At 44.8% G+C, this 25,332-nt stretch overlaps 1 protein-coding gene and 1 non-coding gene across 2 annotated transcripts; one reads left to right on the plus strand and one right to left on the minus strand.

The window, feature by feature from the left end:
- The first annotated feature begins 3,586 nt into the window (after positions 1–3,586).
- On the plus strand, positions 3,587–3,748 carry LOC115161726 (U1 spliceosomal RNA). Its single transcript, XR_003869415.1, has one exon. It is a non-coding gene; the product is annotated as a U1 spliceosomal RNA (small nuclear RNA).
- Positions 3,749–18,545: 14,797 nt separating this feature from the next.
- otc (ornithine transcarbamylase) lies at positions 18,546–25,332 on the minus strand. The gene is made up of 11 exons (XM_029711984.1): positions 25,275–25,332; positions 25,059–25,177; positions 24,695–24,833; positions 24,506–24,587; positions 23,857–23,944; positions 23,603–23,756; positions 21,694–21,816; positions 20,523–20,576; positions 20,241–20,390; positions 19,928–20,065; positions 18,546–18,918 (listed from the first exon to the last, which is right to left on the minus strand). Exons 2-11 carry the CDS (start codon positions 25,139–25,141, stop codon positions 18,859–18,861), a joined length of 1,071 nt encoding a protein of 356 aa, XP_029567844.1. The 5' UTR covers positions 25,142–25,177; positions 25,275–25,332; the 3' UTR covers positions 18,546–18,858.

The following is a 25,332-nucleotide window of genomic DNA, read 5'->3' on the forward strand; positions in this document are numbered from 1 at the left end:
CTATTAATTGTTTTCCAACCACATCTGAATTTAATTTATGATGAAAATCAAGGACAGTAGTGCAGAGTGGATTTGTCATACATAAATTCATAGAATTGAAATAATACAAAATTCAACTGATACAAAAACGTATTAGACATTGGTATGATGTACTGCCACATTGTAAACCGTTTATATATATTTTTACAAAAATAGGCAACCCTTTTGAGTTTAGTTATTTATATATATTATTATTTTGTACAATTAGTAATTATAACATCTCGCGTGAGTAAAAAGACTACTTAGGCCAATGAGTGCACCCACCTGATGAAGGGGGATAGTTGAGAATTTAAGTGTTCTTCTATTTAGTTTGGATAAAGAGCTTTAATCTGCATGATAACAATTAGCCAAATGGTTGTATGTAGTCTAATGCATTTGTGGATGTGGTGGACAATTTAGGTGTACCCTACTTGTGGCCTGGCTATATCGACCTACCTGCAAAAACTTAAAGTGAGTGATGTGCATGGTTTATGCATAAATACATGTAACACTTACTGCTAAGAAAAACGTGTATCCCGCGTACTATTACTGTAATTTAGCCCAGCCTACTACTCTGTCTTGTTGTGGAGGAAGTAGTAGACTACTGTGTCTCCACTGGGGTATGGGTCCTCTTCCCCATACCTGGGGGTCGCTACTAGCTTCCACATTCACAAAGTCAAAATGATGGCTAAACCCCACCTTTTTCTAAAAATACCTTCTTTAAATTTGATTTCAAATCTTAACCACAACCACATTGCTAACCGTATGTCTAACCTTCAATGAAGACCAACATTTTTACGATATAGACCAGGGGTGTCAAACGTCCGGCCCGCGGGCCGGATCAGGCCCGCAAAGGGGTTTAATCCGGCCCGCGAGATGATTTTGTAAAGTATAAAAATGAGCTGCAATTTCTCAAAATAAACTGCTGTTCCAATTGCATCCACTGGATGGCGCAATAGCAATTGTGTTAAGCAAGCAAACTGTTTATACCGGAGCAGAGCAAGTAGGTCAAGCAAGTGCAGCCAGTCCGGATGAGCTACTTTGTTTTGCCCGCGATATTTATTACGACTTCTACTTTTAACATTATTTGCTTTGGCACCCTCATTGCCCCAATATGTCTCTGTCAAAAAAGAGAAAAGTGGACGCGGGTCTGGCGGGTCTGAAGAAACAGCAGTCTGTGTTTACTCACAGCCGAGACATCAGTGACGCTGCAGTGAAAGCTAGCTATCTCATTGCTAATGAAATCGCAGTGGCTTCAAAACCATTTAGTGAGGGTGAATTTGTAAAAACATGCATGATGAAGGCAGCGGAGATTGTGTGCCCTGAAAAGCGCCAGGCTTTTGCAAATATCAGCCTGACAAGAAACACAGTTGCAGACAGGATTTCCGATCTTTCAGTGGATTTGGACAGCCAGTTGAAGCAAAAAGTAAAGTCATTTATTGGGTTTTCAGTTGCAATTGATGAAAGCACGGACATTACAGATGTTGCACAACTGGCCATTTTCATCCGCGGAGTTGATGACACATTGACCGTCACCGAGGAGTTCATGGAGTTGGTGCCGATGACAGATACAACGACAGCAGCTGATATTTTCACCGCACTCGTCGGCGCGCTGGACAGGGTCGGAGTGGACTGGTCCCGCGCTGTCAGCCTGGCTACAGATGGTGCGCCCGCAATGATCGGGAAAAAAGCAGGCGTTGTGACAAAGTTCAGAGAGAAAGTGCAATCTGCAAATGGAGGACGTGATTTTTGGACTTTTCACTGTATTTTGCACCAGGAGGCTTTGTGTTGCAAGTCATTAAAGATGGATAACGTCATGAAGGTGGTCATCCAAACTGTTAATTTCATCCGATCCAGAAGCCTGAATCACCGTCAGTTTGACAGCCTTCTCAGAGAGAAAGACCACATCTATGGCCTGCCATACCACACTGAGGTAAGATGGTTAAGCCAAGGTGCTGTGCTTAGGCGTTTCTTTGATTTACGAGAAGAAATTGAACAGTTCATGGAAGAAAAGGGCAAACCAGTGTTAGAATTTAATTCCGCAGAATGGATGCAGGACCTTGCATTTATGGTGGATGTTACAGAGCACCTGAATAACTTGAATAAACAGCTGCAAGGGCGCAACAAAGTCGTCACGCAGTATTATGACAGCATACGTTCTTTCAAGTTGAAGCTGTCATTGTGGGAGACGCAACTCGCCGGTGGTGATGCAGCTCACTTCTCCTGTCTGAAAAATGTGTGCGCGACCCAACATGTGGCAGACATGAAGCGGTTCAAAGATAAAATAACGGGACTGTTACGGGAGTTTGAGCAACGCTTTCAGATTTTTGGTGAACTGGAGAAAGACTTCAACATTTTTTGCTCGCCATTCACCGTGAATCCCTCTGATCTGCCCGTCAGCTTGAAATAATAGACTTGCAGTGTGACTCGGATATGAAGGGCAAATTTGCCGCAGCTGGCTTGGACACATTTTATCAGAATCTCTTGCCAGGTTACCCCAACTTGACAGCCCTCGCTGCAAAACTGTTGTGCATGTTTGGAACCACATATCTTTGTGAGCAAGTTTTCTCTGTAATGAGCATAAATAAAACAAAGCTGTGCTCAAGGCTCACGCACAAGCACTTGAATCACATCCTGAAGTTGGCTGCCACTCAGGATGTGACGCCTGATATTGATGCGCTGGTGAAAGCTAAAAGATGCCAGGTATCAGGAGTCAACTAAACTATGCAACCCCACTTAAAGTGCTGCATGAGACACCCTGATATAGTTCTGTGATCTGTGATATACTTCTGTGAATCACTGAGGCATTGTGTGTTTGTGTGTTCTTTTTCTTTAGAATTTTCAAATAAACTTGAGGTGTTTTATGATTAATAGTGATGTTGTGCTTGTACTATTGTGGACACACTGTCCTCAGGCTCCAGCTTTATGTTGATCGTATTAAAACAAAGAAAACAATCTGAAGTTGTTGTTTTTAAGTTATATATACCATGATTTTACTGGTCCGGCCCACTTGGGAATAGATTTTCCTCCATGTGGCCCCTGAGCTAAAATGAGTTTGACACCCCTGATATAGACCATTTTGATTGTGGCTGTGGAATCTAGTGGAAACCGTATCTAGGGGCTGTATGCACATCGCCACCCTGTGGTCGATGGTCTAATTGCTACATGTTTTACTGAGCGCAGAACACAAGCGCAAGGAAACTACTATGCTTACAATGCCTGAATTGCTACGAAACATATATATTTGGTGTCATTCGTTTGGCTATGTGCACAAACGTGATTTCAGAATTTGGTACATCACCTTGTGATATTGTGATATTAGACAGCCGTTTAGATATTAAAAGGTAAATGTATCAATAATGTATACCGTGCTACATCATGGGAAAATACGCGATACTAATATAATCTCATAATCAAAATGAATCTCATTTTCACTGCTCATTCCACAACTTCATTCATAAATGTCACGAACCCCCTGGTCGATATGATGCGTTATTATCAGGATCCAAAGTGGTAACCGTCAGCCGATAACATTTGTACTGAAATCAGTAGCTCTTCACCAACTCATAAACCCACGGCTAGGGAAATACCGTGATCAAAACAGACGGTTTACTCAGGGCGAGGATCAGCCATTGCACTCAGGCTGTACTGACCCCTGAGATTTTCCCAATGTGGAATTCTCGATTGCATAATTTCTGGTAATGGGGGACTGCGTTCGCACTCTCACCTGATGAGTTTGTCAAATAAAATTGTATTGTCGGTGAGTGAGTACCTTATGTGACGCTACTTAAATCCTGAGTGTGTCAATTCAAGGGGCTTTATTGGCATGGGAAACACATGTTAACATTGCCAAAGCAAGTGAAGTAGATAATACACGAAAGTGAAATAAACAAAAATGAACAATAAACATTACACTCACAGAAGTTCCAAAAGAATGAAGACATTACAAATGTCATATTATGTATATATACAGCGTTGTTGTTATATCTAGCCTAGCTGTAGAAGAACGCACGTCTGCACGGTTTCACATTGTACATCACTCTGTCGTTTAATGACATGTGCCACTCATCCTGACAACCCATTCATCCGTAAAGCAGCACACTGTCGTAAACCATAACAACGTATAGTATGACGCACAGCACGTCGTACCATACATAACATTTCCCCCCCCTTTCCAAAACCAGGGACTGGTACCATATATAAAATGTCCATAGGGCAAGAACCTAGAGTGATAACTGTAAGAAATAAAACATTAACCTTTAAACGGAAGGACCCTCCAAACTAACCAGTTCAGTCCATTAACCTGGAGGTTGACTAAAACCCCTATCGGAGCCTAAGAATGAAAAGAGGTTAAGTAGTCCCCCAGATAAGCAGGGCGAGTTCGTGCCCGCATAGGCCTTTCTTCAACCGCCACCGCTTGTGGCTCTGGCCCTTGGGGAGCCCACAGAGGCTGGGGCTCGGGTGGTAGTGGTGGGGGAGGTCCATCCGGTGGCATCTCTGGCCTGCATGTCTGTTCTGTGTGCATTCGTATTCCTTGAGGAGCAGGGACTTTCCTGAGGCGGCTGGCGTGCCAGCGTGATCCATTGCTCAACATGAATGTGGCGGGCCCCAGTTGTCGACCGACCTGCAGGGGTCCCGACCAGAATGAGGCCATTTTGTTGCACCGCTGAGGCCGTCGGGCTCGGACCCAGTCAGACACTTGGATGATCGACTTCTTCACCCTGTGTGCCTTGTCGAAACGCTGTTTCATTTCTCTTTGGTGCCTGGTCACTGCCTGTTTTTCTTGGGTGCACCTAGTCGCCGGTTCTGCAACTCTCTGTGTTCTGAGTCTGTCCAGTGGCAGTTCCATCTCACGACCTAGCATGAGAGATGCCGGGGAAGCCTGTGTTGTTGTGTGTTTGCTTGCTCTGTAGTGCATTAGCGTTTGATTCAAAGAAGTTTGGAACGTGCACCCCTGGACCAGGTGCGCTCTGATGCCGTTCTTCAGCGTTTGGTTGAAGCGTTCCACCCCTCCGTTAGCTTGTGGGTTGTAGTAGGCCGTGCGGATGTGTTTGATTCCCTTGTTGCTGAGATATGAGGAGAACTCGGCAGAGATTAGCTGGGGCCCATTGTCCGTGGTAAGGGTGAGGGGCAGGCCCCACCTTGTGAACAGGCTGTCTAGGATGTCCACGATGGCCTGTGCTGTGACAGTTCTGACAGGAACCACTTCTGGCCACTTAGAGTGGAGGTCATACACCACCACCAGGAAGCGCTGATGGTGAGGGACTGCGTGACCATGGATCTCGCCACAGATGTCCAGTTGGATGTGCTCCCAGGGGCGGGACGGCCATGCGAGAGGCTGCAGGGGGGGTGGGGCGGACTGTCCTGTTTTCCCACTGAGGAGGCATGCAGCACAATCCCTGACCAGGGCTTCAATGTCGTGGTCGATGCCTGGCCACCACACAAGGTCTCGACATCTCTGTTTGACCTTCACCAAGCCCAAGTGCCCCTCGTGCGCCATGGATAGAACACGCACACGCAGACCACTTGGGACCACAGTGCAAAACCCTCGAGAGACACAGACTTCTTCCCAGCAAGACAGTTCGTGCTTCACCCTGGCGAAAGTCGCAAGCTCTTCCGGCACGTGTGCTGGCCATCCAGTGCGTATGTAGGTGCGTAGGGTAGACAGTGTGGGATCCTGTTCCGATGCTTGCTTCAGCTCTTCCAGTGAGACGACTGACTGAAGAGGAGCGTAAAGCATTTGTACGAGGTCTGTTTCGTTGTCGTCTGGCAAGACGGTCGGAGTAGGAGCGTCAAAGGAGCGTGAGAGGAGGTCTGCCACCACGTTATCCCTCCCTGGAGTGAACTTCAGCTGATAGTCGTACTGTCTGAGGCGGTCGGCCCATCTGTGCAGCCGAAGTGGCTTGTGGCCAGTTCCTGATGCCGACAGTAGCGTTGTGAGGGACTGGTGGTCGGTTCGGAGCGTGAACAGACGGCCATAGTGGTAGAGGTACCACCTTTCGCACGCCCAGACACAGGCCAGTGCTTCTCGTTCGCCCACAGAGTACCGTTGTTCTGTGGGGCTCAGGGCCCTTGAGGCGAAGGCGACGGGCCTCTCAATGCCATTCTGCAGCTGTGAGAGGACAGCTCCTAGTGCTCCAGCTGAGGCGTCACATGTGACAATGGTGGGGCAGACGGGGTCAAAGTGAGCCAAGACTGGGGCCGTGGTGAGCTGGCTCTTCAGTGAGCGGACCGCGTCTGAGCAGGCTGCCGTCCAGGCCCATGGCTCATCCTTCTTGAGGAGCTGGCGAAGGGGCGCTGTGGTCTGAGAGTAGTGAGGCAGAAACCGGAGGTAGTAGGCTGTCATGCCCAAGAATGATGCCACCTGTGAGGCTGAGGTCGGTTCCGGGATCCTGTGGACGTTTTCAATGTTCGACATGAGTGGGGCAATGCCTTTGGCCGACAGGCGGAACCCCACAAACTCGACGGCTGGAGCTGCAAAGGTGCACTTTCCACCGTTAAGGGTCAGGTTGTTCTGCAGTAGAGCGCTGAATACTCTGTGGAGTCGACAATCATGGATGTGGAGGTCAGGACCGTGGACCACGATGTCATCCAGATAGACCGCCACCCCAGGTATTCCAGCGAGGATGGTGCTCATCACCTTCTGGAAGCAGCTGGGGGCGGAGTTAAGCCCAAAAGGCATGCGTGTATATCTGAACACGCCAGCATGTGTGACAAAGGTAGTGAGATCTCTGCTAGCTGCGTGGAGGGGTACCTGAAGATAACCCTGACGAAGGTCAAGCTTCGTGAAGATCGTGGAACCATGGAATTGTGCGGTCAGCTCCTCAGCTGTAGGCAAGGGGTACTTATCCGGGACAACGGCCTTGTTCACAGCACGAAGATCCACGCAGGTCCGGATTCCACCTGACTTTTTGGTTGCAATGACTAAGTTTGAAATCCAGGGGGCAGCGTTGACTGGCTCAATGATGCCTGCATCCAACTGTGCCTGGAGATCTTTTGTGACGTCATCACGCAGTGCAAAGGGAATGCGCCGCAGGGGCTGCATGACTGGGGTCACTTCCGGATTCACTAGGGGCCTGTGAGTAAAGGCTGTGAGGCAGCCCAGTCCATCAAACAGAGTTGGCCAGTTCTGTTGCCATGTGCAGGTAACCTGGTGGATAGCTGACCCACTGTCATCTCTCAGCGTGAATCCCAAGCCTGTGAAGAGGTCGAGGCCCAAGAGGTTGGCACCCCGCTTTGCAACATGAAATGTGAATGATGGCAGATGCTTGGTGCCGTAGTGTACTGGGACCTGGAGGGTGCCTACAATGTCTATCTTGGATCTACCGTACCCACACAGGGCAGTGGAGGGCTGTTGGAGTGGTAGGTGACTGAAAAACTTGTAGTAAGTTGCAAGGTTGAGCAATGACACCGCAGCGCCAGTATCCAGCAGTAAAGGCAAACGACGTACACATGGTTAAAGTACAAAAGGGAAAATAAATAAGCATAAATATGGGTTGTATTTACAATGGTGTTTGTTCTTCACTGGTTGACCTTTTCTTGTGGCAACAGGTCACAAATCTTGCTGCTGTGATGGAACACTGTGGTATTTCACCCAGAAAGATATGGGAGTTTATCAAAATCGGTTTGTTTTCAAATTCTTTGTGGATCTGTGAATCTGGGGAAAATATGTGTCTCTAATATAGTCATACATTGGGCAGGAGGTTTTTTTAATTTTAATTTTATTTCATCTTTATTTAACCAGGTAGGCCAGTTGAGAACAAGTTCTCATTTACAACTGCGACCTGGCCAAGATAAAGAAAGCAGTGCGACACAAATAACAACACAGAGTTACACATGGAATAAACAAACATACGCAAAAATAACACAATATAAAAAATCTATATATAATGTGTGCAAATGAGGTAAGATTAGGGAGGTAAGGCAACAAATAGGCCATAGTGGTGATTTAGCAATTAAACAGTGGAGTGATAGATGTGCAGAAGATGAATGTGGAAGTAGAGATACTGGGGTGCAAAGGAGCAAAATAAATAAATAACAATATGGGGATGAGGCAGTTGGATGGGCTATTTACAGATGGGCTATGTACAGGCGCAGTGATCTGTGAGCTACTCTGACAGCTGGTGCTTAAAGTTAGTGAGGGAGATATGAGTCTCCAGCTTCAGTGATTTTTCCAATTTGTTCCAGTCATTGGCAGCAGAGAACTGTAAGGAAAGGCGACCAAAGGAGGAATTGTCTTTGGGGGTGACCAGTGAAATATACCTGCTGGAGCACGTGCTACGGGTGGGTGCTGCTATGGTGACTAGTGAGCTGAGATAAGGTGGGGCTTTACCTAGCAAAGACTTATAGATGACCTGGAGTCAGTGGGTTTGGCGACAAATATGAAGCGAGAGCCAGCCAACGAGAGCATACAGGTCGCAGAGGTAGTATATGGGGCTTTGGTGACAAAACGGATGACACTGTTGTCATGACGTTGCCCTCTGGGTTTTCTATGCACCATCCCCCGACCTCTATACTTCTGGCACAAGGCTGTGTGAAGGCGGTCGTAAATTCTAAAGGGAATGTCCTGCCTAACAGGCCACAGTAAAGAGACAGAGTGTTTTCATGGAGAGAACAAAGGATTCTTCCACCTCACAGAATTGGAGAACCGAACGACATTTATGTTCTGGAGAAGATATAAAAGATCGGTGAAGAATCCAGCTACGAACTGGTCTGCTTAGTACAATTTTATGAAACCCATGAGAGACAATATTGCCATATTACCATAATAATGTTTATATAATAGCCTCAGCTATGGGACTTACATCTAAATGGTTGTATCAAATGTATTAATAAGGATAAAGCTATTTGGAATATGTTGAGATGCTATGTACTGATGTTAATGTGAGAGAATTGTATTTCTGTTCAAAAGCTTAACTAAGTCATCGGCACGCCCCCAGGGACACAGACAGGACAAGGCGTCATGTGACAGGCTTTTCTATGTTCAGTATAAAACCCCCACCCAGAATTTCTTTCACTAGACCAGCTTACCTCAGAAGAGAGAGCCAAGGTTTGACCATGCATCCCTCTACTGAAGTTTAACCATACCACGTGGTTAAACTTTTAGACTATCGATACCGACAGAATAATAACAAGTCTTTGATATTAATTACTAGTCTGCAGCTAGAAATTCGGTATCATTGAACGCGAAGACCGACGAAACATCCATTCTATAACGACATTAATGAATGTCGCTTTGAAAGATCCATCCTAACCGAGAGGGAGAGAGAGAACGTGGACAAAACTCTCCAACAGGACAAAAACTCTCCAACAAGGATCCCGACGACACACTGAGCATAAATATATATTGATTGCAATTGTTCCCGAATGAGTGAGCGTTCACGTGCAAAGGATTCGCATATCAATTGTTAATATTTATCAACTCTGTTGTGCCTTCTCCGCTGATTCCCCCACTACTCTTTTGTTTAACAAGCCGCCATGCCGGTTTAGCCCACTAGGGCACATTACTCTACCAATTCTTTGTAACGATAACTACTGTTTGTATGCTTTCTGTGAATTACTTAGTTTAGTAAATAAATCATTTTAAGACAATTGATGTATGGATGACTTAGTGAAGACTGGGTTCGTGCAGATAACAACAATTTACGACGTTTGGAATGAGACTGGACGAGGTAAAGAATACACCATTTAAACCAGAAGATAATCGGTCAGATAATATAATATAATATATAATGTTGTAATAAAGGATAGTTATATTAGAAAAATTATAACTTTGTAATCTGAATATTTTCCTTGGTGCCCCGATCTACTAGTTAATTACAGTTAAACGATGAATCAGTTTAATCGCGTAATAATAATTGTAGGGAGTTATTTGATAAACATGTCTTCAGTTTAATGGTGCCCCAAAGACATGACACCGTGATAGACTGCATCCAATTTGCTGAGTAGAGTGTTGAAGGCTATTTTGTAAATGACATCGCCGAAGTCAAGGATTGGTAGGATAGTCTTTGTTGCGAAATAGGAAGCAGATTATAGATTTCATTTTGGATTGCTTAATGCGAGTCTGGAAGGAGAGTTTACAGTCTAACCAGACACCTAGGTATTTGTAGTTGTCCAAATATTCTAAGTCAGAACCGTCCAGAGTAGTGATGCTGGACGGGCGGGCAGGTGCGGGCAGCGATCGGTTAAAGAGCATGCATTTAGTTTTGCTTGCATTTAAGAGCAGTTGGAGGCCACGGAAGGAGAGTTGTATGGCATTGAAACTCATCTGGAGGTTAGTTAACACAGTGTCCAATGAAGGGCCAGAAGTATACAGAATGGGGTCGTCTGCGTAGAAGTGGATCAGAGAATCACCAGCATCAAGAGCGACATCATTGATGTATACAGAGAAAAGAGTTGGCCCGAGAATTGAACCCTGTGGCACCACCATAGAGACTGCTAGAGGTCCGGACAACAGGCCCTCTGATTTGACACACTGAACTCTGTCTGAGAAGTAGTTGGTGAACCAGACGAGGCAGCCATTTGAGAAACCAAGGCTGTTGAGTCTGCCAATAAGAATGTGGTGATTGACAGAGTTGAAAGCCTTGGCCAGGTTGATGAATACGGCTGCACAGTATTGTCTTATATCGATGGCGGTTATGATTTCGTTTAGGACATTGAGCATGGCTGAGGTGCACCCATGACCAGCTCTGAAACCAGATTGCATAGCGGAGAAGGTACGGTGGGATTCCAAATGGTCGGTGATATGTTTGTTAACTTGGCTTTCGAAGACCTTAGAAAGGCAGGGTAGAATAGATATAGGTCTGTAACAGTTTGGGTCTAGAGTGTCTCCCCCTTTGAAGAGGGGGATGACCGCGGCAGCTTTCCAATCTTTGGGGATCTCAGACGATACGAAAGAGAGGTTGAGCAGGCTAGTAATAGGGGTTGCAACAATTGCGGCAGATCATTTTAGAAAGAGAGGGTCCAGATTGTCTAGCCCAGCTGATTTGTAGGGGTCCAGATTTTGCAGCTCTTTCAGAAAATCAGCTAACTGGATTTGGGTGAAGGAGAAATGGGGGATGCTTGGGCAAGATGCTGTGGGGGGTGCAGGGCTGTTGACCGGGGTAGGAGTTGCCAGGTGAAAAGCATGGCCAGCCGTAGAAAAATGCTTATTGATTTTTTCAATTATCGTGGATTTATCGGTGGTGACAGTGTTTCCTAGCCTCAGTGCAGTGGGCAGCTGGGAGGAGATGCTCTTATTCTCCATGGACTTTACAGTGTCCCAGAACTTTTTGGAGTTTGTGCTACAGGTTAGGAAGTGCAGCTCAGTTTCTACCTCATTTTGTGGGCAGTGTGCACATAGTCTGTCTTCTCTTGAGAGCCAGGTCTGCCTACGGCGGCCTTTCTCAATAGCAAGGCTATGCTCACTGAGTCTGTACATAGTCAAACCTTTCTTTAAGTTTGGGTCAGTCACAGTGGTCAGGTATTCTGTCACTGTGTACTCTCTGTTTAGGGCCAAATAGCCTTCTAGGTTGCTCTCTTTTTTTGTTAATTCTTTCCAATGTATCTTTTAGTTTTCTCATGATTCGGTTGGGTCTAATTGTGTTGCTGTCCTGGGGCTCTGTGGGGTCTGTTTGTGTTTATGAACAGAGCCCCAGGGCCAGCTTGCCTATGGGACTCTTCTCCAGGTTAATTTCTCTGTAGGTGATGGCTTTGTTATGGAAGGTTTGGGAATCGCTTCCTTTTAGGTGGTTGTAGAATTTAAAGGCTCTTTTCTGGATTTTGATAATTAGCAGGTATCGGCCTAATTCTGCTCTGCATGCATTATTTGGTGTTCTACGTTGTACACAGAGGATATTCTTGCTGAATTCTGCATGCAGAATATCAATTTGGTGTTTATCCCATTTTGTGAATTCTTGTTTTGTGATCGGACCCCAGACCTCACAACCACGAAGAGCAATGGGTTCTATAACTGATTGAAGTATTTCTAGCCAAATACTAATTTGTATGTCAAATTTTATGTTCCTTTGATGGCATAGAATGCCCTTCTTGCCTTGTGTCTCAGGTCATTCACAGCTTTGTGGACGTTACCTGTGGCACTGATGTTTAGGCCAAGGTATGTATTGTTTTTAGTGTGCTCTAGGGCAACGGTGTCTAGATGGAATATGTATTTGTGGTCCTGGCGACTGGACCTTTTTTGGAACACCATTATTTTGGTCTTACTGAGATTTACTGTCAGGGCCCAGGTCTGGCAGAATCTGTGCAGAAGATCTAGGTGCTGCTGTAGGCCTTGGTAAGTGACAGAAGCACCAGATCATCAGCAAACAGTAGACATTTGACTTCAGATTCTAGTAGAGTGAGGCCAGGTGCTGCACACTTTTCTAGTGCCCTTGCCAATTCGTTGATATATATGTTGAAGAGGGTAGGGCTTAAGCTGCATCCCTGTTTCACCTCATGGCCCTGTGGGAAGACGTGTGTTTTTTGCCTATTTTAACCGCACACTTGTTTGTGTACATAGATTTTATAATTGTGTATGTTTTTCCCCCAACACCACTTTCCATCAATTTGTATAGCAGACCCTCGTGCCAAATTGAGTTGAAGGCTTTTTTTAAATCAACAAAGCATGAGAAGACTTTGCCTTTGTTTTGGTTTGTTTGTTTGTCAATTAGGGTGTGCAGGGTGAATACGTGGTCTGTCGTCCAATAATTTGGTAAAAAGCCAATTTGACATTTGCTCAGTACATTGTTTTCACTGAGGAAATGTACAAGTCTGCTGTTAATGAAAGTGCAGAGGATTTTCCCAAGGCTGCTGTTGACGCTTAACCCACAGTCAAATTTGGGGTCAAATTTGTCTCCACTTTTGTGGATTGGGGTGATCAGTCCTTGGTTCCAAATATTGGGGAAGATGCCAGAGCTAAGGATGATGTTAAAGAGTTTTAGTATATCCAATTGGAATTTGTTGTCTATATATTTCATCATTTCATTGAGGATACCATCAACACCACAGGCCTTTTTGGGTTGGAGGGTTTTTATTTTGTCCTGTAGTTCATTCAAGGTAATTGGAGAATCCAGTGGGTTCTGGTAGTCTTTAATAGTTGATTCTAAGATTTGCATTTGATCATGTATATCTTTTTGCTGTTTGTTCTTTGTTATAGAGCCACAAAGATTGGAGAAGTGGTTTACCCATACATCTCCATTTTGGATAGATAATTCTTTGTGTTGTTGTTTGTTTAGTGTTTTCCAATTTTCCCAGAAGTGGTTAGAGCCTATGGATTCTTCAATTACATTGAGGTGATCGATGACGTGCCGTTCCTTCTTTTTCCGTAGTGTATTTCTGTATTGTTTAGTGATTCACCATAGTGAAGGCGTAGATTCAGGTTTTCCGGGTCTCTATGTTTTTGGTTGGACAGGTTTCTCAATTTCTTTGTTTGATTTTTGCATTCTTCATCAAACCATTTGTCATTGTTGCTCATTTTCTTCAGTTTTCTATTTGAGATTTTTAGATTTGATAGGGAAGCTGAGAGGTCAAATATACTGTTAAGATTTTCTACTGCCAAGTTTACACCTTCACTATTACAGTGGAACATTTTGTCCAGGAAGTTGTCTAAAAGGGATTGAATTTGTTGTTGCCTAATTGTTTTTTGGTAGGTTTCCAAACGACAATATGTCTTAATATTACTCAGTTTCTTTGTCTTTGATGCCTCATGATTGAGTATTGCTCTGTTCAAGTAGACTGTGATTTTGCTGTGGTCTGATAGGGGTGTAAGTGGGCTGACTGTGAATGCTCTGAGAGACTCTGGGTTGAGGTCAGTGATAAAGTAGTCTACAGTACTACTGCCAAGTGATGAGCTATAGGTGTACCATTAACTATGTACATACCCAGCGTGCGACAGAGCTGCAGGAGTTGTGACTTGTTTTCGTTGGTTATGATGTCATAGTTGTGCCTAGGGGGAGGGAATGCTGTCACCTCCAGGCAGGTGTTTGTCCCCCTGTGTGCTGAGGGTGTCAGATTCTTGTCCAGTTCTGGCATTTAGGTCGCCACAGACCAGTACATGTCCCTGGGCCTGGAAATGATTGATTTCCCCCTCCAGGATGGAGAAGCTGTCTTCATTAAAGTATGGGGATTCTAGTCGGGGGATATAAACTCAGCAAAAAAAATAAACGTCCTCTCTCTTTCAACTGCATTTATTTTCAGCAAACTTAACATGTGTAAATATTTGTATGAACATAAGATTCAACAACTGAGACATAAACTGAACAAGTTCCACAGACATGTGACTAACAGCAATGGAATAATGTGCCCCTGAACAAAAGTAACAGTCAGTATCTGGTGTGGCCACCAGCTGCATTAAGTACTGCAGTGCATCTCCTCCTCATGGGCTGCACCAGATTTACCAGTTCTTGCTATGAGATGTTACCCCACTCTTCCACCAAGGCACCTGCAAGTTCCCGGACATTTCTGGGGGGAATGGCCCTTGACCTCACCCTCCAATCCAACAGGTCCCAGACGTGCTCAATGGGATTGAGATCCAGGCTCTTTGCTGGACATGGCAGAACACTGACATTCCTGTCTTGCAGGAAATCACACACAGAACGAGCAGTATGGCTGGTGGCATTGTCATGCTGGAGGGTCATGTCAGGATGAGCCTGCAGGAAGGGTACCAGATGAGGGAGGAGGATGTCTTCCCTGTAACGCACAGAGTTGAGATTGCCTGCAATGACAACAAGCTCAGGCCAATGATGCTGTGACACACCGCCCTAGACCATGACGGACCCTCCACCTCCAAATTGATCCCGCTCCAGATCTATCGACGTCACCGCACGAGGAGGCAAAAACAGACTTTCCCCCATCGCGACGTCCCTCTAGGGCCCTTATGCAAGCTTGCTAGCTCCGGCCTGCTAACTGCTAGCTTGCTAGCCCCGGCCTGCTAACTGTCTGAATCGCAGTGTCCCCAGACAGCCCAACTACTCACTGGACACATACGATCACTTGGCTACGCATGCCTCTCCCTAATATCAATATGCCTTGTCCATTACTGTCCTGGTCAGTGATTACTGTCTCATTTCACTGTAGAGCCTCTAGCCCTGCTCAATATGCCTTAACCAACCATGTTGTTCCACCTCCCACATATGCGATGACATCACCTGGTTTAAACGTCTCCAGAGACTATATCTCTCTCATCATTACTCAATGCCTAGGTTTACCTCCAATGTACTCACATCCTACCTTACCTTTGTCTGTACATTATGCCTTGAATCTATGCTATCGTGCCCAGAAACCTGCTCCTTTCACTCTCTGTTCCCGAACGTGCTAGACGGCCAGTTCTTATAGCCTTTAGCCATACCCTTATCCTAATTCTCCTCTGTTCCTCTGGTGATGTAGAGGTTAATCCAGGACCTGCAGTGCCTAGCTCCACTCCTACTGGACACCAGAGTTTAGACACACTGTGTTTGAGAAAAAGTTTTTTTTCTTGTATATATTTCCCATTTGAGTCCATAAGGAGTACAATCTGTGTCTTGTGTATGTCCTCAGTGGGTGTGGGGGGCTTGGGGTTCTTCATTTGTCTGCTGTGATGTCGATGCTATGGTCAGGGTCTGGTGTGGACTGTTCTGCTGTGGTGTCGAGACTTTTGTTGGGAGCTGAGGTGGGCTGTTCTGCTGGCTTCTCTGCAGAGGTGACCACCTCTCTAGTGGGTTGTTCTGTCACACGCCATCCCCCTCACCCTCTCCTCCAGCAGTCTGATCCTCTCCTCCAGCAGTCTGATCCTCTCCTCCATCCCCCTCAACCTCTCCTCCAGCAGTCTGATCCTCTCCTCCATCCCCCTCACCCTCTCCTCCAGCAGTCTGATCCTCTCCTCCATCCCCCTCACCCTCTCCTCCAGCAGTCTGATCCTCTCCTCCATCCCCCTCACCCTCTCCTCCAGCAGTCTGATCCTCTCCTCTAGTGCTCTGTTCTTCTCCTGCTCTTGCTTTTTATATTGAAGTTTTCTCACCACAGTCCAGAGTGCAGATATGTCTCTCTCCACCTCCAGCTCTCCGGGTCTGGTTGAGGGGGTGTTGTTGTGCTGGACTGTTGTCTGGGTCTGTGCTGACTGGAGTGTAATCACCTGCTATTCCAGCTCCACCTGTCTTACCTCCAGCTGGGTAAATGTATCCTTCATTTCAATGAGGGAGTAGTACTCTGTGCTGGGAGGTTGACTTTCCGCTTGGGGGTGCTCGTCTGTGGGGTTATATAATGAAGAGGTCTGGTCTGACCCGCTCGTGGTGGGGGTATCTTTCTCAAGGGAGAGCTTCTCCTGCTGGGCTAATTCTTTGATTAGGTGAAAGTCCAGCTGAAACTGTTTGGGGTTGCCCTGTACCATTACTGTTCCAGACCTATAGAGATTTATATTAGCTGACTCAGAGTCCTCGTTGTCTACTATCCTGAGTTTTCAACCCTTGTTAACACCCCCTCTCTTAACAGAGGGGTAGTGTGCTAATGTAGCACTGAGCCATGCCAGGGGATGGTCTGGTTAATATAGCACTGTGCCATGCCAGGGGATGGTCTGGTTAATATAGCACTGTGCCATGCCAGGGGGTGGTTTGTGTGGAAGATGAGGTTGCTGATGTTCCCATTTTTATAATAGTCAGCAAAAAGTGTCTCTTGATTTTCCATAAGGAGCTTCATTTTGTGATCTTTTCTTGCCTTATCATTCTTTACATACACAGGGTACTGTATTTTAATTACCTCTGAACAGCGGGAGGCCGCTTCTAAGGCCTCTCCATTTGGTTTGAGTAGACTGTGCGACTCTCCTGCCATTGTTGGGCTGAAGGACTTTGACACCTCTCACCTGACACATCAGTGCTAATTGAAGTTGTATCAAGCTTGGCAGCCTTAATTTAGCATTCAGTCCTTATAAAGTAATGTAATGTGTTTTTATTCTTGGCTTTTGGAAATAAAATAGAGCTTCAGACTAAACATTACTCACTCAGTACCAGGTTGGATGGTGTTCTCAGGTTTCTGTTGTTTTACAGAGCATTTGCTGTAAAGTGTTGGAATAATCATCTTTGGTAGTTGTAAGCCTTCCAGGTGATTCCGTAATTCCGTCCAAAATCAGGTTGTAGGTTTTGAGTTTTGATTTGGAGGTAAGGTTATGTTGTGGAGGGTAGCATCATGTATATGTTCCTGACAAAAAAATCCACGTTTATCTAACTCCAAATCTATCTTCTTTGTTTTTTTATCTCACTCCTGTAGAAGTTAGGGGGTGTAGTGCTCTCTGAACCAAATGTTTCCATTGCTCTTTATGGAACACAGTAAACTGGAGAATATACGCATTTTAATCAAAGACGGTGGGGTACACTGAGTATACCAAACATTAAGAACATATTCCTAACATTAAATGGCACCCCCGGATTTAACAAGTGACATCAATAAGGGACCATAGCTTTCACCTGATCAGTCTTGTCATGGAAAGAGCAGGCGTTCTTAATGTTTTGTATACTCATTGTATATGCTGACTTCACCTCTTCCTCTCTGGGTTCATTCAGCAGATAGCCACAAAGGGGAATGGGTCAAATACATTATTGGGGTTGCATTATTATTATTGTGCTTTTGATATTAGCTTGTTCTATATGCAATGTAATATACATATGTTATTAGGCCGTGTCTAGACTTGACAGTTCATGCAGATTTTGTACTCTGATAATGGAGTTCTGATCATGACATTCCGAACACGCCTTGTGTCTACTTTTAAATGTGTCCACATTGTGTCTGTTCCCGGACTATATTCAAATGAAAGTATGCATTCTACAAACGATGGAACAGGCAAAATACAACACAACAGTAGTCGATGACAGAAGCTAACTTCTGTTGCTAAGTAACCAGCGAACCTCTAGCTAGCCAGCAAGCTAACATAGCAAGCATTGCTAAAGGGACTGCAAACGAGTTAGCATAAAATAGTTTTAGTTAGCACAAAAAACAGGTTTCCTAAATATTAGCTGGCTGGCTAGCATTTATGAGGCAAGCAAACACACGCTAGGAACATGTTTCAAAATACAAATACAAAAATCAAAACATGTTTCTGGAGACTTGTGGGAATAGTGCTGATGATGTCGCCCACTGTATGCGCCTTCGGTAGCCTGATTGCGTCCAGACTGAGGAGAAATCCACACACAATGCATCCCTTGACCACTTCCTAAAGTGGTCAGACAGATCTAAACACAAAGCGACTGACTTGTGCGTCTAGACCCGTCTTTTCAAATCGAGCTTCGTATTCTGATAGCAGAAGTCGTGTAGACATGACTTTTGTTGCAAATGTTGTGCTAAATTTCCTACATTCTACAAACTTTATTTGTGCATGACATTGTAATTCTGTTTATTTGGATGCAACCTGTATGTGGAAGGATAAATGTAATATTCCCAGCCAAATCTGAGCAGGGTAACATTAGCTGCACATGCTAGCTATCTCTGTGGTGCACCACATGGAATGCAGCATTTCCCCCAAAGACTTGGTCAAATTTGCAGTTGTTGGTAAACTAAGAAAGTAGTGTTATAAGGACAGAAAACGCCTGTTCATATTGAGGCACTTTTATTTATTTGTATGTAACCACAAAATCAATTCCATAACATCTTAAACTAGAATTGTGTATACAAATCACATGTCCAATACAAAGAAACAAGCTTTTATTCTCTCAGATTCAGACCTGGTTCAAATACATTTGTAAAATACTTTCATGCATTAAGTGCACATTTTAAGTTTGCACTTTTAAAACTGGCTCCAATGTACCTGGCAGACTACAAAGTCAATCAAGTACTTGACCGAGCGCTGTTTTGTAGTATTACAAAACTGTAAACTTAGGATACCTTTGGCAAGTAGGGATAGAGTTAGAATCTGGGCATGGGGATCTGGGGGGAGTAGTCAGTCAGCAGAGAGACCATCAGACCCTGCAGAGATGGAGAGAAATAAAGAATTAAAGAGAGCATGAGGCACAAATAAAAGAAGAGAAAGAATCTCTCCTTGAGAATAGAGGTCAAATTTGAATGGGGTGAGGGCCACAAAAAAAATCTGAACTCATCACGGGGCCGCAGTGGCTGGTGGGTCTGTGTATCCACATCCATATTACATTTATTTTTTAACCTTTATTTAACTAGGCAAGTCAGTTAAGAACAAATTCTTATTTACAATGACGGCCTACCGGGGAACAGTAGTGCCCCTGAACAACTGCCTTATTCAGGGGCAGAACGACAGATTTTTACCTCGTCAGCTTGGGGATTCGATTCAGCAACCTTTCGGTTACTGGCCCAACGCTCTAACCACTAGAATACCTGCCGCCCCTATATCCACACATGCAGTCAGAGCCGACCCTAGCCTTTTGGGGGCCCCAAGTAATTTTTTGTTGGGGGACCCCCCCCCCCCCCCCATCTTGTGAGCAAAACAATTTGACAGCCCCGCTCTTGACAGCAGAGATTTAAAAAACTGTTAAGTTAATTTCCTACACATGGGACGTAGAGAAAATATTGCAGTCTTAAAGCAAGTTGTAATTCTACACATTTTGCCATGGGGCGGATAGAAAAATGTGCAGTTTTAAAGCCAATTTCCTGCAATTCTACACATTTTGCTTTTAATAGGATATCTGAGTGAGAGTGACTAACAAAATCAATGGGGGCCCTCGGTCAGTAATTCGACCATGATTACTACAAGTTTAGATAGCTGGCTAGACTAACTTACCAATCAAAAAATGTTTAGCTGACATGGGCTTATTGAGTGACTGACATAAGAGATAAACTGCTGATGCACAACCACATTTCTAAACTGCATCTTGTGTATTCTACTACTGTTAATAGTAAGTTGAGACACCGACTGAGTTCCTAAAAAGGCAACTTTAACTTCATTCAAATACTACTATTAGTCCACATTTAACTATATATTGTTACTGCATACAGCTTAGTTTACCATGATGGTCCACTTCCTGTTCTCAGCCTCAGGGAAGACAAGTGAGCGAGGGGAGTAGAACACCTGGTCGTCCACCTCTTCTTGTTTCCGTGGGAGACAGTGAAGGAAGGTCCAGTCTGGCTTCGCCACACTTCCTGTCTGGGGAGGACATAAACAGGAGAAATGATGATTGATTCATTCCAAATCTACCCCTAACCCCTAGGCACATACATAAAGGGGTTAGAGGTAGGGGGGGCTGCCTGGGGGAGGGTTAGTATTCAGCAAGAGAATACTCATCCATTTATTCACTATTTGAGTCTATTGTTGTATGTACCTGCATGGTGATCTGGTAGCCAAGGAAGTCCTTGATCCTCTGTTTCTTCTCCTCCTCCTGGCCCATGCTGACCCAGGTGTCTGTCACCAGGACGTTACTGCCTCGAGCTGCCTCCACTGGGTCAGAGGTCAGGAGAAACTGGGTCCCATGCTGACACACAGCAGACAAAATGAAGGACATTGTGCTATTGGTATTGACACCATTAGTATCGATCAGAATAATAATAACCAGGTAATATAATCCTAATAAAGAGTCTGACGCCATAAGTCTAGAAATTCTCACCTGTTTGGAGAGTCTCTGTGCCTCCTGAATGATGCTGCTGTCTGGGTCATAACCCTGAGAGGGAGGCAGGGCAGAGTGATGGGGTTAGTTAGAGCTCCACTACCAGTACTATACAGAGTGATGGGGTTAGTTAGAGCTCCACTACCAGTACTATACAGAGTGATGGGGTTAGTTAGAGCTCCACTACCAGTACTATACAGAGTGATGGGGTTAGTTAGAGCTCAATTACCAGTACTATACAGAGTGATGGGGTTAGTTAGAGCTCAACTACCAGTACTATACAGAGTGATGGGGTTAGTTAAAGCTCAACTACCAGTACTATACAGAGTGATGGGGTTAGTTAGTTAGAGCTCAACTACCAGTACTATACAGAGTGATGGGTTAGTTAGAGCTCAACTACCAGTACTATACAGAGTGATGGGTTAGTTAGAGCTCAACTACCAGTACTATACAGAGTGATGGGGTTAGTTAGAGCTCCACTACCAGTACTATACAGAGTGATGGGGTTAGTTAGAGCTCAACTACCAGTACTATACAGAGTGATGGGTTAGTTAGAGCTCAACTACCAGTACTATACAGTGATGGGGTTAGTTAGAGCTCAACTACCAGTACTATACAGAGTGATGGGGTTAGTTAGAGCTCAACTACCAGTACTATACAGAGTGATGGGGTTAGTTAGAGCTCCACTACCAGTACTATACAGAGTGATGGGGTTAGTTAGAGCTCCACTACCAGTACTATACAGAGTGATGGGGTTAGTTAGAGCTCCACTACCAGTACTATACAGAGTGATGGGGTTAGTTAGAGCTCCACTACCAGTACTATACAGAGTGATGGGTTAGTTAGAGCTCAACTACCAGTACTATACAGTGATGGGGTTAGTTAGAGCTCAACTACCAGTACTATACAGAGTGATGGGGTTAGTTAGAGCTCAACTACCAGTACTATACAGTGTGATGGGGTTAGTTAGAGCTCAACTACCAGTACTATACAGAGTGATGGGGTTAGTTAGAGCTCAACTACCAGTACTATACAGGTCATAACCCTGAGAGTGAAGATACAGAGAGCTCCAGTACACGTCACAGGCCACAAAACACAGTGGCTTGGCCACTAACAATAAACTGATATATAAAGGAGGAAAAGGGAACGATGGGTAGGGGAGAATGTGTACCTTGGGCGTGGCGACTCTAAGATGGACACCCAGTTTGGCTGCGGTCATCATGAAGGAGTGCAGCACGTTGTTTCCGTCTCCGATCCAGCTTACAGTCAGCCCACTCAACGAACCATAATGCTCCTGTAAAACACAGAGTGGCGCCATTTTGAATCTGGCACAGTCGGAAAAGGCTATACAGACACTCCTGACCTGCAAAACGGTATTTACAGAATTGGTTAGAATTAGGTTGGGGTTAAAGGGCCAATGCAGTTGTTTTTATCTCAATATCAAATCATTTCTGGGTAACAATTAAGTACCTTACTGTGATTTTTTTATCAATTAAAATGGTAAAAAATAAACTATAATAGCTTAATCCCCCATCAGGGGCCTCCCAGGTGGGGGGCGCAGTGGTCTAAAACACTGCATCGCAGTGATAGCTGTGCCACCAGAGATTCTGAGTTTGAGTCCAGGCTCTGTTGCAGCCGGTCGCGACCGGGAGGCCCATGGGGCGGCGCACAATTGGCCCAGCGTCATCCAGGTTAGGGGAGGGTTTGGCTGGCAGGGATGTCCTTGTCTCATCGTGCACTAGCGACTCCTGTGGCGGGCCGGGCGCAGTGCACGCTGACCAGGTCGCCAGGTGTAAGTGTTTCCTCTGACACATTGGTGCGGCTGGCTTCCAGGTTGGATGGGCATTGTGTCAAGAAGCAGTGCGGCTAGGTTGGGTTGTGTTTCGGAGGACGCATGGCTCTCGACCTTCACTTCTCCCGAGTCCGTACGGGAGTTGCAGCGATGAGACAAGACTGTAACTACTACCAATTGGATACCGCGAAATTGGGGAGAAAAAAAAGGGGTAAAAAATAAATAAATAAATAAATAATAATCCCCCATCACTCACACACACGTGTTACTGTCAAATTCAACATAACAAAAACAATATATTTGGGCTACACTGTACATTATTACATTGTACACTTTCTGCCTGTGGACATCTGTTCTACAATGTGCCAGCAGAGCAGGATACCCTTTGTTGGCATAATTGATCTCTTTCAGGCAGAGAGGACACCTGGCATAACCCTTTTATCCACTGTATTGAAGAAGTGAGAAACAGGGAAAGTGTGTGGTGTTCCTTTCACCTCTATAGTAGCATCCAGTTTAAGCCAGGCCCAGCTACACTTCATCCCTGAATCCACTTGTTTAACAAGCAACGCCTCATTTTCACCTAATTTTCTTACTCTGATAATGAACCACATACTGTAGAGAACTTTAGTTCACATATAGTAGTTAGTTTGTTAGCTAGTTAACATTTCACAGATTGCCAGAGTCCAGTAAGCAACTAATGTGTTATAACTTGAGGAACGGCAAGGAGTCGAATTGGTTAGGTTACTAACGTTAGCTCATCTGATGTTGTAACGTTAGCTGTCTGACTTTATGAGCCAGCTAATTTTCACACCATAAACTCAATTATTTGATCAGTTAAGTTGGCTAATGTTGCGCAACATTTCTCTCGCTAGCTAACGGAGAATTCGATCAGCTAGCAAGATACTTAACAACGATAACAATACTTGTTCCACCCCACTTTCTTCCTCACCTCAAATTTTTCAAATGCCAGTTGTTTTTCGGTTACAGCTCATGAAGTACGCTTCACCTTTTCATCCTGTCTCCGTGGTCAGGCTTCTCACCTACTTTACCTGTTCGTTATCGTTCAGGGGACGCGCTGCTGTAAATTAACTGGCAAACTGCTATTCCTCTCTCAGCTCTTTCCAGAGCGCGCGCTGATGCTGTAACTAGTAAATTGGTTGTCTCTTCTCTCTCCAGTCGCGTGCTGCATTCTGCTGTTATGTGAACGATTGGCTGAGCCTTGGATCCAGCCACTATTGCTCCAAACATGGATCACTCTTTTGCATCCCAGTTTGTTAGGCTTCAGTACCTGCAGGGTGAGGAAGTCTGCGAGGATCTGGATGGGGTGGTAGAGGTCAGACAGGCCGTTGATGATGGGGATGGAGGCATCCTTCACCAGCTCCTCCAGAGTAGTATGGCTGTACACCCGTGCCAGGACTATGTCTGACAGCCCAGAGAGAACCCTGCACACACACATTATAAAGTTTTATTCCAATGGTGATGATAACCTGGTGTCGTCAAGGAGCAAAAAGTTGGCTATTTCTGTGGCCTTGGCTGACTGACCTGGCTGTGTCTGTGCTGCTCTCGTTCACTCCCAGGTGGATGTCCTGAGACGTGAGGAAACAGGGGTGTCCTCCCAGCAGAGAAAAACCTGCAGGAAGTACACGTTATAACGGGCTTATTCAAACGCACAAAATGTTACTATTGCTGATAGAAAGGAATTGCATATTCCACATGGAAGACAGTTGTGTCCATTCATCATGCATTTCTATCTGCAATGCTCCTCTTTACAAAACAGGGGGAAACTATGTGGTTGAGATAGATAAAATGTGAGGATAGCAAGGTGAAATAGTAGGGAGAAGTGAGTCTAACGGAGTTACATTTTTGCCACAAATGGAGGGAGTGTCTTTTCAGCAGTTTCATTGTGTTCTGCATTAGTCCTGATTCCTGACCCATTGTGACCCCATGAAAGAATGCAACTGAACTGTCCAATGCACCCACACATTTAAAATCACAGCACAAAAGCTATGTGGGAAATTGTATTTGCTGTATCTTAAATATCCACAATGATGTAAGAGGCTTTTGAAATTACTTTTAATTGAACCACTCCCTATGCATGATCCAACATGAGTGGCGTAGCTATTTTGGTATTTCTCTACTCCAAAAGCGTAGATAGACCATACCCTGACCCTGACACAAATGTAACTCACACCTGTTTCTGTGGACATTCTGGTTCTGGTGCTCCTCTTCTCAAATATCATGGCAATCGACTTCCCTTGAAGAAGAGGAAGGTACTGCAAATAGAAGTGACCGTTATCTCACTTGAACTCGATCAGCAGTGCATTATAAATCTTCCATTTGAAACTAAAACTTGTGTTAGTGACATGGATCCTCACTGTACCTGTTTTTCATGTTTGATCCTGTGCTTTAGGTCACCTGCCACCCATAGAAGATGTTTTATCTCATCTGAGTTGAAGTCTTTTAAAGTCAGGAAACTGCGACCCTTGAGGTTGACCGGACCCAGAGCTAGTGCTCCAATGCTGCAAATGACAAGAAGATAAAAATAGACAGACTCCCCATTCAAAAATGTGCATTTACAAGTCTCAAAAACACAACAACAAATACAGTGTGGCATTCTGAATGTTAAACGATGGAAATAGATTGTACTGTAAACTACTTTGCTTGACAGCTGAGCTCACTTTGACACTACCAATTAATCCGCGTGCTAGTTAGCCAACGTTCCTGACTAACGTGACTTCTCTTACCTAAAATCCCTAGCATGGATGCTTTGGAGAGTCTTCAGTCCATAGAACACTGAATTCTTCATGGCAAGTATTTTTGTTGTCATGACTGATTAAAATACTATAATTGTATAAATTGATATCTGAAAGAAAATAAAGTTGAATGAAAAAAGTGAAAACAGCGTGTATGTGTTGTTGCCTGCATCCACTCTGAGTAGAGAGGGTGGGGTTTCGTCTCACCAAATATCGCACGTAGATTGGTAGGTTGACTTTTCTTCTTCTCCGGATTGGTGCTGAT

The sequence above is a fragment of the Salmo trutta genome, chromosome 24 (assembly GCF_901001165.1).
Source record: "Salmo trutta chromosome 24, fSalTru1.1, whole genome shotgun sequence".
Lineage (NCBI taxonomy): Eukaryota > Metazoa > Chordata > Actinopteri > Salmoniformes > Salmonidae > Salmo > Salmo trutta.

Bases quoted from the DNA above. Each gene is read 5' to 3' on its own strand.
- otc (XM_029711984.1), bottom strand. From the start codon at position 25,141: ATGACAACAAAAATACTTGCCATGAAGAATTCAGTGTTCTATGGACTG. The intron at 23,757-23,856 runs GTCAGTCAGCCA...GTGTGTGTGCAG, and splicing joins AGCAGCACAGACACAGCCAG to GGTTCTCTCTGGGCTGTCAG. The intron at 20,577-21,693 runs GTACACATTCTC...CCTCCCTCTCAG, and splicing joins TTAGAGTCGCCACGCCCAAG to GGTTATGACCCAGACAGCAG.